Below are 13,208 nucleotides of genomic sequence, written 5' to 3' on the forward strand. Positions count from 1 at the left end.
GCCGTTCTCTTCTATTTTTACGTGCCCAATGCAGTCATGATCAAGAATAGTTCGCGTGCGTCACAAGTTTTCGTAGAACAGATTTTTCCACATTTAGCATTCTTTGAGGGTTTCCCAAGAAATGGTGGCGGTCAGTTTTAAGAAAACGGATTCACACCATGAGCTGGTTTCGTTTTCTTTGAAGGCGTTACCTGGCTTGGCGGGGGTAATTCTGGTATTTTTATGTAAAGGCGTTGAAAGCAGTGTTATATGCTCGGTCACGTAGAGGGGACCTTTTTCCTAACGAATGTCATTCTTGTCAACATTATATTTGATAAGGTCAGGTCTGTTTTTGTTTATTCTCTGTTGCAGTAAATGTTGTTATTTTCATTGACTTAAAGAAATTCAAATGTATTTTTTCTACATCATAAAGCCAGAACATTTCAGGCTACTTAAAGTAGTGGTTTAAGGATAATGCAAGTTTATATATATCCTAAACCAGTGATTCAAAGGAAATTAAGAAGCGCTATATCTAACGAAGCCGTTGCCAACATCGAGATGTAACTTTAGACATAGATATATAAACATTGTACCTGTTTATTCCCGAAGTGAATACAAATTAACAATTGTACCTGTTTATTCCCGGAGTGAATACAAATTAACAAGCGAGTGATTCAGTCTTTAAATTTCGCGCCAGAAAGGAAGCTTCCTATCAGAATCCCCGACTTATACGCACTGAAGCACCAATTACCAACTTCCTCTGAGTCGCTCTCCTAAACGGCAAGAGAAGCAGCGCCACATTGGCCGAGCCGGTCCCAGGCGTGCGTAGATTGGCTGCGACAGCCGCCAGCGTGAATCGGGCAGCCAATCGGCGTCGGGGATTCATCACTTTGTTTATCGGGGGGTTCGAAGTGCATGTATGGTGTAGTGAGGTGGTGGTTGGTGTTGCAGTAGTGGCGGCCAGATATTTTGTGTTTGATGAGCTGTAATTGTAGTGAATCTGGATTTTATCCCACGCTGTCCTGGCTCTTCCACATGGAAAACAAGTAAGTTGAGCTTTCGCTTCGTTTGGGAGAGAGGCTCGCTGTCGTGTAGTCGTTGGAGAGACGCTGATACTCCCAGAGAGAGAAGACGAGCACTAGACCCACAGACTTAAACTATAGTCTACTACTGGTGGCGGGAATTCAGTCGGCCCAGGGTACATTTCGGCTCTATTATATTTTTTACGAAGTGATCCTCTTCGTCCGATTTCTATAAATTCTTGCGAATTCATAATTAGCTGTATCATATGCGTGGGTTACGGTTCACCGCGTGTTGGCTGTTCGTCTATAATATAGAATGAATTCAAGGACAAAATTGACGTGTCCTTGAACGTCATCGTGGCATGGGGGAGGGGATGGTGTCTTTAGTGGGGGGGGAGGGGGACCCGACCGTCTGGGGATATGGGAAGGCTGGAGAGGAGAGGTGACCACGGCTTGTATTCTGCAGTTCTCACGTGTTTGTCATGAGATGTTAATGATAAGATAGCAAGTGTTTCGTTAGCTTGATGAGCCAGGTGTAACTTTCCTTCCTGCTCGTGGCGTTCTTTTCAATCCTAAGATACTTTCTATATTATTGAAGAAAGTATGGAGAGAACATTTCGGCTTCGCCAAAGTTAGCCTCTCGCTAAACTACTACAGTGGGCGGCCTGGCTGTGGTGGTGGTGTAGTCTTCCTTTCAGCTTTATAGGCAGAGTGTGGTACCTTGCTTGGTGTAGGCTTTCCATTCTACTGCGTTGGAGATGCCTAAGCTCGGGTGATTGTTGTAACGTTTGTCTTTTCTTTTTAATCATCATTATTCAGCTGCTTCCATTTCGATTGATGACTCAAGGAGCACTGAAAAATGGTCGCTGTCATACCGTCAGATGAGCTCATGGCCATGTTGGGGGGGTTTGGGCTACAGAAATTCTGATTTAAGCCTAAGATTGTCCGGCTTCTGTCTAGAAACCTCTCTCATTCTCTTCTCTCTCCTCTTCTCTCCTCTCGCTCTCTTCCTCCTCTCTCTCTCTCTCTCTCTCTAAGCCAGGCTACACATACAAACACAAGATTGATATATTAGTTACCAAAAATGATCTACATGTCCATCAAATTGCGTGGCATACATATATTTAATATAGAGTATATTATATATATATATATATAATATATATATATATATATATATATATATATAAGAGAGAGAGAGAGAGAGAGAGAGAGATCTTGCTCATGTGTCATCATCCATGTTTGTGTATACCTTGAAATAATGTTACTCTCCTTGTGAATTATCTAGTCCTGTAAATAGTACATTACACATGTCCTTATCCTGTATCAAACTGTAGTGATTTATAATCAAGTTTTATTGGTTTAGAACGGAAGGTGGTTTGTATTCTGAGGTCTGTAAGGTGTATATATAGAACCTGTAGGGTTAACATTTTTTGGAGGCTGGCTGAGGATCGTAGATTATAGTGTAGAAATTGTGAAGTAGGGTTAATAGGTCGTAGTTAATTTGAATTAATATAAGGGTAATTGAAATTTGTCACTTTTCCAGCGAATTATGTCTAAAGATTGTAAAGATCTCAGAGAATTGTTCTATTGAAAATATTACCTTAATACTCTTGTGTCAACGTATCTCGACGTACGTTACACCTGTTACACTGTTATCAGTATCGTAGTAGGTGATGATATCTTCATCGTGAAAAAAAAGGTAGGCGAAAAGAATGTCACTCTTGCTGAGGGAAGTCCGGACTACAAGACTGCTGAACACCTGTACAGGTATATCGGGGGAAACCTTGAATTTTGTCACCTTTGGCATGTCCTCTCAGAAAATACGTCGTAGGTTGATTGTTGAAGATAGTTCTCCCAAATTAATGTATGATTTGTTTACTTTTAAAACGACAGCTGTTGATATACAGAGGTTTATAGTTGGGTGACGTAGGACTAGTAATGACCACGTGTTTAGGCCTAAGGAACGATTAATTAGGCCGATCACACCATAAGAAAGTGGTACCATGCTTTTCTTATTGGCATGTCCATTCTCACTCCAACGGAGATTACCGTTGTATTCCAAGACTCATTTGATATCTAGAATTATGGTTGATCTGTAAGTATAGAGGACGAAGCAACTACGTGTCAGATTTCTTCCGTGAATAACAGGTTGACGATTGTCGTGGTATCACTTTTGTCATGGTAAATATTTACTACTAAAGTAGCCTTGTGCAGCTGCATTCCTAAGGCATAATCTGTGTCTGTAGTGTAGATGGGACTCGACTCTTCTGTCATTGTCGTACTTTGAAGCTTAGGCGGGGCTGTACCCAGTGTTCTTTGTTGTCGTCTTGCAAAAAAGTACACCAACGCATAGTCTGTTGTGCAACGCTCAATAAGACCAATGTCTGCACAGTACAGAAATGGCTCTCGATCGTTTACCCCACGTATCATTCAGCAGAGCACGTAACTGATGAATAATGGAAGAGAAGACCCATTATAACCCCACGTGTTTCGTCCCCACTCCAGGTCCCTCGAAAGCAGCGAAAAGCTTTGTCTGGCCCTTCTCAAGCCGACCATTGGAGTTTCACTTTCTCTCCTGACGGCAAGAGATAACCTACAATCAATCAATCACTTTCGTGAGGCGACCACCTCGCAGTGGGTTACTGATACCTTGCACGTCGCGTCTAACGACGACTTTAGACGCATTGGTTATCTCCTGTGGTTTTCTGGTGGCACCAAGGATTGTAATTTATATCTTGCTTGCTTTCTCTTACCCTGAGGGAAGGGGGGTGGGATAGGGGAAGGGGAATGGTGTGACTGTTGGTTACGAAGAGGAAGGGGTGATGGGGGGGGGGTTATTGGTTTAAGAGAGGAAGGGGTATGGGCATTATTGGGTAGGAGGATGAACCCAGAGGGTTAGACCCATGGTCAAAACAACCTTCTCGTCGATTTGATTTCTTTGTTTGTGTGGATGGTAATCTTTGGGATTAAAAGAAGGCTCTCTCTCTCTCTCTCTTCTCTCTCTCTCTCGAGATCAGAACCGTTAATTTATTTGCTACCTTGCCTGGGTTTATGGTATATAGCCGAGTAGCCTCTCACTTTGTCAGGAAAGTATGTGTATAGTCTGCACCTCTCTCTCTTCTCTCTCCCTCGATTCTCCTACCTCCCTCGTCCTCTCTCTCCCCTCTCTCTCTCTCTCTCTCTATCCTCTCTCTCTCTCTCTCTCTCTCCTTTCCGCCAGGATTCTGATCTCACAAAGCCTTCTTTCCTTACACTGGCTACTCATGAATCATGGAAGGTCAAAGACTGTGTGTGTTGGTATATAGTGTGTTATATCAAGTGTTTGTGTAATTTCTTGCTATGTAATTTCTTGCTAAAGTATTAAATTATATATATCGGTCAGATATCTTGGTTTTCTCGGCTATTCTCAATTCGTGGTAGGGAATTACAGTGAATGTTAATGAGATCAGTAAATATGCCATGCTTTATATCCTTAGTGACAGTTATATGTGATAGTTTTGCCATGTTTGTCATTGTTAATATTTCTTTTAAAAAATTAAGCTTGGCTGGTTATCATGGTAATATATTGCATGATCTTATTTAGTCTTTTTATCTATAAATACTTGCATTGCTTAGTATTTGTATCGCAATATGAATGCACACATTCAATCATTGTAAAACATAAATGCAGTGCTTAGTATTTTTATCGTAATATAAATGCATATATTCAGAATTTTTTTTTTCTTTGATAGTGACCCCTAAGGGTAAAATTTTAACCCGGTATGTATCCACCTTTGCGGCGTGTTTAGTACAAGCCCGTTGGGGGATTACCTTAAAAACATAAACAAAGAGTAATTATGATAAAGATGACGACCTCTAGAAATATTGGTCCTAGCTAACGACCCCCGAAAACTCAAGGAAAACCCTTTGTTTACTCATAATATGTATGTACTAGTCAGTTTCTATGGTAATAGTATCGTTGATTGTAATAATGATCGCATTTAGCTCGTACCCGGGACGGAGCGTTCGTTCGAGTTTTAAATATATAGCTCGTATCGTTTTTGCACTCGCAAAATCTGACGGAACCGGATGCAGAGTCCGCTGACGTTGGAAACAGGTGTGTGTGTGTGTGTGTGTTCGTTCATTGGGTTCTCTGTAGCCCAGGAACGAACACCTGGTCTCTTTGGTAATGGAAAGGTTGCGGGGGAGGGTTGGTTTTATATTTTTTTTAACACAGGTGTGTAAGGGGGTTGGCCAAATGTTCCGCCGGTGTATTTTCCGGTTTTCGTTCATCACAGTATCAATCGACAGGTTAATACGGTAGCATTCCAAGCGGACTCTTTGTGTTATCACCTATATGTGGACAAAAAGAGGAGACTTTCGAAGCAGGCAGAAGAGAAGGAAGGTTTCGATAACGAGACCTGACTTTTGGGGGGAAAACGTACAAGAAGAGGAAGTGTTTGTTGTGATAGCGTGAGGGGAAACTTTCTCAGAGTCGACGCACTCAGAGAAGACTTGCAAGGAGACACTGCCGCTGTCGAAGTGATCTTCACTGGGAAGTGGGTTTCCACAGTCCGCTTCTATAGGAAGCCCCCAAAGTCGACTTGGAGAGGAAGCTATCAAAATGGACATCATTAGGAAGCATCCGTAGTTGGACGGGAAGAGCAGACAGACAGACACAGTCAGTCAGACTGGCTTTCAGACGGGGCCCGTCAGAGGGGACTACAGAGAGCTTTTGTGCTTGCAAACATTTGCTTGGACTTGCGTATATATACTTGAGCTGACTTTCGTCAGAGAAGAGGCCATCCGTCCGTTGTTTTTGCCCGTCCGATAAACGATAGTAAGTGATAATCCTCTAATACCTCCCTGAATTTTGGGGGTGTTTCCGTTCAACTGCTTCGCACTGCCCCCTTAATTGTGATGGAGCAAGATGTTGGGGGAGGGTACTCTTGACACTAATGAGCTTTGCATGTTGGCGAAGTTTGGGATTGCTTGATGTATAACGTGGCTCTCTCTCTCTCTCTCTCTCTCTCTCTCTCTCTCTCTCTCTCTCTCTCTCTCTCTCTCTCTCTCACACAAAGACCTGGGTTCGACCCTGATGTGAGTCAGAAATTTATTTCTGTTCCGCACGTGATTGTGTCGTTTATATATATATATATATTATATATATATATATATATATATATATATATATAATATATATATATATTTATTTCTTGTTTGTTTGTTTATTTATAATCACATTACATCATGTGCATGCATATGATCAAAGCAAACAAATCTGGTGCACTGGTAATATTTTATTTAAAAAATAGGAATCCCATAGACGGTGTGAACCGTCATTTGAATTTGAAATTTAAAGAATTTAGCAGAACACAATAACGATATTCGTAACGCGTTAGCAGGTTTCCTTTCTGATGCCTAAATAAAAAACTATGCTGACCTCATAAGGAAATTGATTAGTGTACAAATCAATAGCGAGTCGTTGCTTACGAATTTTTAAATACGATATCATTATTCTCGGCGGTAACCTGGTCATCTGCTTGAATTTTGATTCGAGAGCAGACAGCTTGATTTACAGTCTTCCATGAACACTTTAACAAAAGTTGATTAAGTATGTGTGAAAGAATGTAGATTTGTATTCTGTGGAAAGTTGCGTAACCTTTCGTTCCAGTTAAAAGCAATTTCTGTGTGGACTTTTTTTTTTTTTCTGAACGAATATAATAAACAAAATCATCTAGCTCGATACAATATGCGTAGGTATGTATACTGACTACGTAGGATGTATTTGGCCACCACAAAGGAGGCTTTTATGATAATGGTTTTCTCATTATCATCGAATTGGCAGTGGTGTTTGTTGTGTGACCTTTGTCTTTCCTTTTGTCAGTGGGAGTTGGCAACAGAACAATAGATAAATTCATTTATTCTTTGAGATTCTGGAATTAGCTCGCGTTTGGAGTAAGAGGCTACTCATTGGGAAAGTAAATCCACACTAGTATGCCTGTTTGATTTTGTTATTTGAAATATATAGATATATAAATTTTAAATAACAAAATCAAACAGGCATATACTACTGTGAGTTTACTTTTACCATTTTATTGACTGATGTGGTGATAAGGTTTCTTTGAAGCAACTCATTGCTATGAATGTGAAATCTCGAAGTTATTCCATGTAGGCCGCTTGGTTGGAAAGAAATTTTTTTTTTACTGAATTTGATGAATTTTCTTGTTTGTGCTTTGTAATTGAATCGACATTCAATGTTTGTTTGTTTGTATGAGTTTTATTATTTTCGTTTGCTGGTTTAATCCATGAATGAAACAAACTTTTTTTTCCCTAGTGAATGTGAATTTTATTGTTTATTCTTTGTAATTGAATTGACATTCAATGTTTGTTTGTTTGTGTTTTTTTTTCGTTTGCTGGTTTAATCCATAAGTGAAAAAAATCCATAGAATTGGTCCTCAACTGATTTCCAAAGAATGTGAGATGATATCCTTAGAATTGTGGAATAACCCAAAAGGTCAGAATTTGAAATGAGTACATAATAAAGTTGCATAAAAGTAGGAACCTGTTGCTGTTAAATGTAATATGTACAATTATGTTAAGTTTTAAAGTAATCAAAATTAGTTTGTTTTCATCCATGTTGTTGAAGGAAAATTAGAAAAGGACATCGAGGAAGAGGTTGACTTTCGTTTGAAAAGAGGCATTACAGGAATGTGGAATAATAGGGGAGAGGGAATTCTAGACTGAAAGAATCATACGGAGGGAAACAATTTCAAACAACAGACCAAACGAGAGAGAGAGAGAGAGAGAGAGAGAGAGAGAGAACTCCACAGCATCCCCTGTATATCCGCTTCTCTCATGATTGAGTTAATTTGCATGCAGCTGATGGCGTCGAGTTGTGGGGAAAAAAAGATAAAAAAAGTCAGTTTCATTCATTGATATCTAAAATTTACAGGATGTGCCAAAGTCGGGTGTTGATGTACCGTTGTTGATAAGGATGGTGGATGCCGTGGTGTTCATTTATTTTTCATTTTCGTTGTTTATTGAAAATATGGAGAAGTTAACAGTAGCATTTCTCTCTGTAATTTGGTTTATAAGTTGGTGCATGGCCTGGGGCCCATGTTTTCGAAACTGAATTTGTCAATATTTTTTTTTTCAGCGTGCTTTTAAATTTGAACGTGATTATAGTTTAGATTCCGTACGTGTATTGCAGTTGTGCCATGTGGAACTACTTTATCAAGAGGAACGTTTTTTATAACTTACATAATTGTACTATAATAATTGGTGCTTTCTTTGAAGGTCCCTCCTTAATTGTACATAAGCCTTTGTTGTCTGTATTTCAATATATGCTGTAATTTTGTACTTGTACGTCCTTGTATCCTATGCTAATGATAATAATGGAAGTTTTATGCATACCTTATTGAAGGTAATATATTGCGTTCCCTTCGGGGCCGGTGGATACTGGAAGCTCTAACTACAATTCACGAAAACAGGTTCTCTCCGTGCCTCTTTTCATGATTTTGTATAAAAATAAATGCATATGTGTGTGTGTTCGTATGTCCTATTAGTTTCCATGGAAACGCCGCCAAGGTCTTGGTCGTCCGCGTATAAAATGACACGGCTGAGATCACGAAACGAAAACCCTTCCTTATGGATGCGAGATTGGAAGAAATACGACCCTCGGAGGGAATGTGGAGATCTTTGCGCTCTGTCGGATTTGCCTTTGTTATTATTATTATTATTATTATTATTATTATTATTATAAAGGGACGCTAATTAGCTATATGAGCCTAAGTTCGTTGAAGAGCCAGTCGTGAAACCGTATTATTATAGTTCTTTTATTTAAGTTCAAAAGTCACGTGCAAACTTGTACTCATTTTGAAAACGCATGTTTTCCAATATGTCCCCTAATTTGAACGTTCAGTAGTGTAAAGTGCTGCACTTTAGATAATGAATGTAAGTTGTGAAAAAAATTTCCCGAAGAGTAAATTATGAAAACTTGTGTAAACAAAAAAAAAAAGTGATGAAAACCGGTCCATTTCGATAACATGCAAGTCGTCGTCACAGCTGGTCTAGATACCAAAATATATTATTGGAAGTCATGTCATTTCGAAATAGAAAATCGTCAAATCATGTAATTTCGAAATAGAAAATCCTATATTCACTTCATTTCGAAAAAAAAAAACAGATCATCAAATAAAGTTATTTCGAAACAGCACATCGTCAAATCAAGTCATTTCGAAAAGCAAATCGTCAAATCATGCCATTTCGAAAAAGCAAATCTTTACGTAAAATCATGTCTTTTCGAAAAAACAAATCTTCAACTCATGTCATTTCGCAAAAGTAGATCGTCAAGTCATGTCATTTCGAAAAAGGAAATCGTCAAGTCATGTCATTTCGAAAAAGCAAATCGTCAAATCATGTCATTTAGAAAAGGCAAATCGTCAAATGTCATTTCGAAAAGCAAATCTTTACGTAAAATCATGTCTTTTCGAAAAAGCGAATCGTCAAGACACGTCATTTCGCAAAAGTAGATCGTTAAGTCATGTCATTTCGAAAAAGCAAATCGTCAAATCATGTCATTTCGAAAAGCAAATCTACATAAAATAAAGTCATTTCAATAAAGCAAAATGTCAAATCTGCAGCCTATTTCGACTCAAAAAGCGCCAAGTTTCCTCTCGTTACTGATGGTACCAGCGATAGGAGAGGAGGCCAGGCAAGACTGGTATCCTGCGATATCCTTCGCCCTGGGGACAGTAGGAGAAACTAGGCCAGTCTCCTTCGGGGGCGTCTGATTACATCAAGGAATCTAATACCTGTTTTCCTGGATTGTGTGCGCGCATGCTCTCGGTGCGTGATTTCGGACCTTTTGTGCGTACGGGTTTACTCGAGGTCTGTTCTGCTTCGGCCTTGGTTTTGAAAACCTTTGAATCATTGACGTTTGGGATATTCGTTTATAAATTTTTTTTTCTTGGCTTAATCACTTGTCGGGGTCGTTGTTGATAACGAGTCTCTTCATCCAGTTTTATTTACTTTTCATCAATAACGGCACATTTCGGATGCTTTCCTGACACCCGCCATATTTAGCCAGGCTCAGGACCGGAAATCCGGAACAGAGCTTTTTTGGACTAGCCACCTCTCTCTCTCTCTCTCTCTCTCTCTCTCTCTCTCTCTCTCTCTCTCTCTCTCTCTCTCTCTCTCGTTCCAGAATTTCTGTGTAGATTCAGGGCAGAGGAGTAAGTTCTAATGTTTTCCATTTCCCCGCAAGACTCGTTCAAGATGGACGGTTCTGTTTTTCGGACTGGGTGATGTTGTCCCCTACTGAGAGAGAGATGGTTTCCAGTGTGTGTGGGACCAAGGTCTTTCCCATGGGAGGTCGTCTTTTTTTTTTCTCTCTCCGCCGCCTCCAGTTCTTTGTCACTGTGTGAGAGGGACGGACGTACGGTCTGGGCTATGGGCTATAGAAGGAAGGAAGAATGAATAAAAAAGAAAGAGAGAGAGAATCATTATCCACTGGCTGACGAGGAATCTTGTGCTCCGGAGTTGAAAGGAAATAGTTTTCTCAGATCAGGTTTAATTCTTGTTTTGTCCCGAAATTTAAGTAACATCAAAATTTAGGTAACATCAAACTTAAGTAACATCAGAGCAGCGATAATGCTCCGAAGATTGATTATTCGGCCCGTATTAAATGTAATTTTGATTTTGAAAGTTATGTCTCGCACCTTACCTAGCAGTTTTTTGTTTACCATTTTTAACTTCTTTATGAATGTTTGCAATATTCATTACACCATTTTTTTTTCGACGAACATTATACAGTATGAATTGGCTCCATTTATGTATAGAGTGTTTCATTTAGACTTGGTTCCTATCGTTCATTATTATTCCAGTAATTAGGCACGGTATGTTACCACTTGGGCAAAACATGCTCTCATTACTTCGCTGTAGCCCAATTAGATTTAAATCCTTGTGTTTCCTACTAAGATGACAAATCCGCACTTGGGTTTGGCAACCCCCAAAGGTTTTTTGTTTTTTTATCGTCTGTATTTTTAAGTTACATGTAGAAATTCTAAATTTAACAAAATCAGTTTCATGATTGTGGTGTGCTTTCAAGATTTGGTATTCTGGTAAATTCTGGTAAAGAATAATTAACAGTAAAACATTTATGTTACGTTTTTCTGTTTTGGACACTAGTTATGCCTCCTTATCATTCGGTATATGAATCTCTGTGATTAAATTGAGCAATTTTACCATTTCTGGCCATCCGGTAATTGTGATTCCAGGCCAGCGCTTAGAATGAGTAGCCAGGGTCTTACTCCGGATTAGGGTTTTTAGGAATCCAAACCTCGCCGTTCTAATTGCCGTCGTTTGTTATGCCTTGATGGGTTAATCGTCTCTTTGTGTACGGAACGCCTCGTAATCTGACCTCCCTTATGCATGCAGGCATGCAAAAGTCGCGCGATTTTGTCTGGATTAATGCTTTTGAAGGGGGCGCCCAGAATCCAGATGGTAATTTGGAGATGTTATGATGCCCGGGTATTTGCTGAATAGTGGTGTTCGTGGTTTGTCCTGTATATGATGATGGAGTGGAGTTAATTATGTGATTCGTTTGATCAGATATTTATTTTTCTAAAAAAAAAAAAAAAAATATATTATTATATCAAAATTATTTGAAAGTTTTTTTTTATGTACACTTTCTATGTGGAAGACTGCATCGGTTACCATTATTTACCGATAAATTTCATGATGTTTGGCAGATCTTGAATCGTCAACTTTGCTGTCATGAATCATGTTTAACTTTGGCTTCATGAATCATATTTAACTTAGCTGCCATTAGTCATATTCAACTTTGGCTATATGAATCATTTTTAAACTGTTGTCAAGAATCATAGTGAACTTTGCTGTTATGTATCATATTTAACTCTGCTGTCATGAATCATATTTAACTTTGCCGTCATACATCATATTTAACTTTTCTGTCATGAATCAAATTTTTTTTTTTTTTTTTATTATTATCATGCATCACATTTGACTTTTATGCCATATGATGTGAAATATTCCTCTTCTAATATACCCATGCATATATTCAGAGTCTTGGCATTTTCGTTATAACCCCCAATTAGAACTGAAGGTAATAGGTTTTTTGGTAGTGACAGTAATTAAGGAATAGTACTAGATAGGATACCTGTCATGCGTTTCTTTGTTTGTTCAGTCGCGCGCGCGCGTAACTGAATCGAACCCACTGGCTTTTATTGGGGGTTGCAGCTCTTGTCGAAGGCGTCATCTTCTCCGGAAATTCTTGACAGTCAGTTACGCTGAAACTCGAGCAAGCGACGAAAATCATTCTCAGGCGAAATTAACCTTTGGTGAAGGTAATGGTGGCTCAACTAAAGCAAGGAAGGGACGGGAACTGGCGTTGTTTTTATAAAGAAATGTGTAACTGTTTTTCTTTTGATCTGTATTTTACTTTTTTTTTTTTCAAATAAAAGATTCCATTTCGGGAAGTTTTTTTTTAATGTAATTTTTTTTTCCGTTTAATCTGTATTCTATATTTTACAAATAAAGGTATTCATTTCTGTGAGTATCACACACATACACACGTATGTGTTATCCGTTATTCAGTTTGATCTATTCCTCTTTTTCCAAATAAAGGTATTGCAGTGTATGGAAATTGAGAAGCCACCTAAAAGCACTGATATTTTCAATAATGATAAAAGTACGTAATCAGAAACTGCCTTAAGATGATAATGGTAGAATAGAGAAACTATTGACGCACGGCGCGAAAGCCTGAAGAAGAAGAAGAAAGTAGCAATGCGGGACACGTTTAAAGGGGCATTTGCCTTATGGAAGGTTCAGTTATACGTGATTCTCCCCTCGCCAAATTGTCAGTGCTGCCATTTGAGGTCCGGCAGAGAACTCAAGGTCTTTGCTTTCTTCGGAGGTGCCAAAACCATGTGCTTAGATGAGTCTCGGAGACGTTGAGTGTGATGGTGAATAAATGCTGTAAATACTTGACAGTTTTCTGACGTCGTTTGTTTACATCTTGGTCTTGTGTGTATGCACAAGAACGCTTTCTTACCTCACTGCTCTACTTAACTTGGTTAATTGAAGCTATTTTTTATATATATAGTTTTAACAAAAAGTGACGTTTAGAATAATACCGATATTGTCCGACATTTTCAGATGTATGGTTTTCATAACGTAGGAGATAGAAATGAGGTTGATAAT

The 13,208-nt window shown here is 38.9% G+C and overlaps 1 protein-coding gene across 2 annotated transcripts in view; it reads left to right on the forward strand.

The window, feature by feature from the left end:
- Positions 1–884: 884 nt before the first annotated feature.
- The window catches only part of LOC135199989 (protein gustavus-like), a 221,790-nt gene continuing 209,466 nt past the window's right edge, over positions 885–13,208 (forward strand). Inside the window, exon 1 of one of the 2 annotated variants that reach the window (XM_064228184.1) lies at positions 885–1,025. In XM_064228184.1, the coding sequence (XP_064084254.1) occupies positions 958–1,025 (68 nt within the window). In that variant the 5' untranslated portion in view covers positions 885–957. The remainder of the gene's footprint in view (positions 1,026–13,208) is intronic. The other variant, XM_064228183.1, reaches the window with a different exon arrangement.

This window comes from Macrobrachium nipponense, chromosome 26 (assembly GCF_015104395.2).
Source record: "Macrobrachium nipponense isolate FS-2020 chromosome 26, ASM1510439v2, whole genome shotgun sequence".
Classification (NCBI taxonomy): domain Eukaryota; kingdom Metazoa; phylum Arthropoda; class Malacostraca; order Decapoda; family Palaemonidae; genus Macrobrachium; species Macrobrachium nipponense.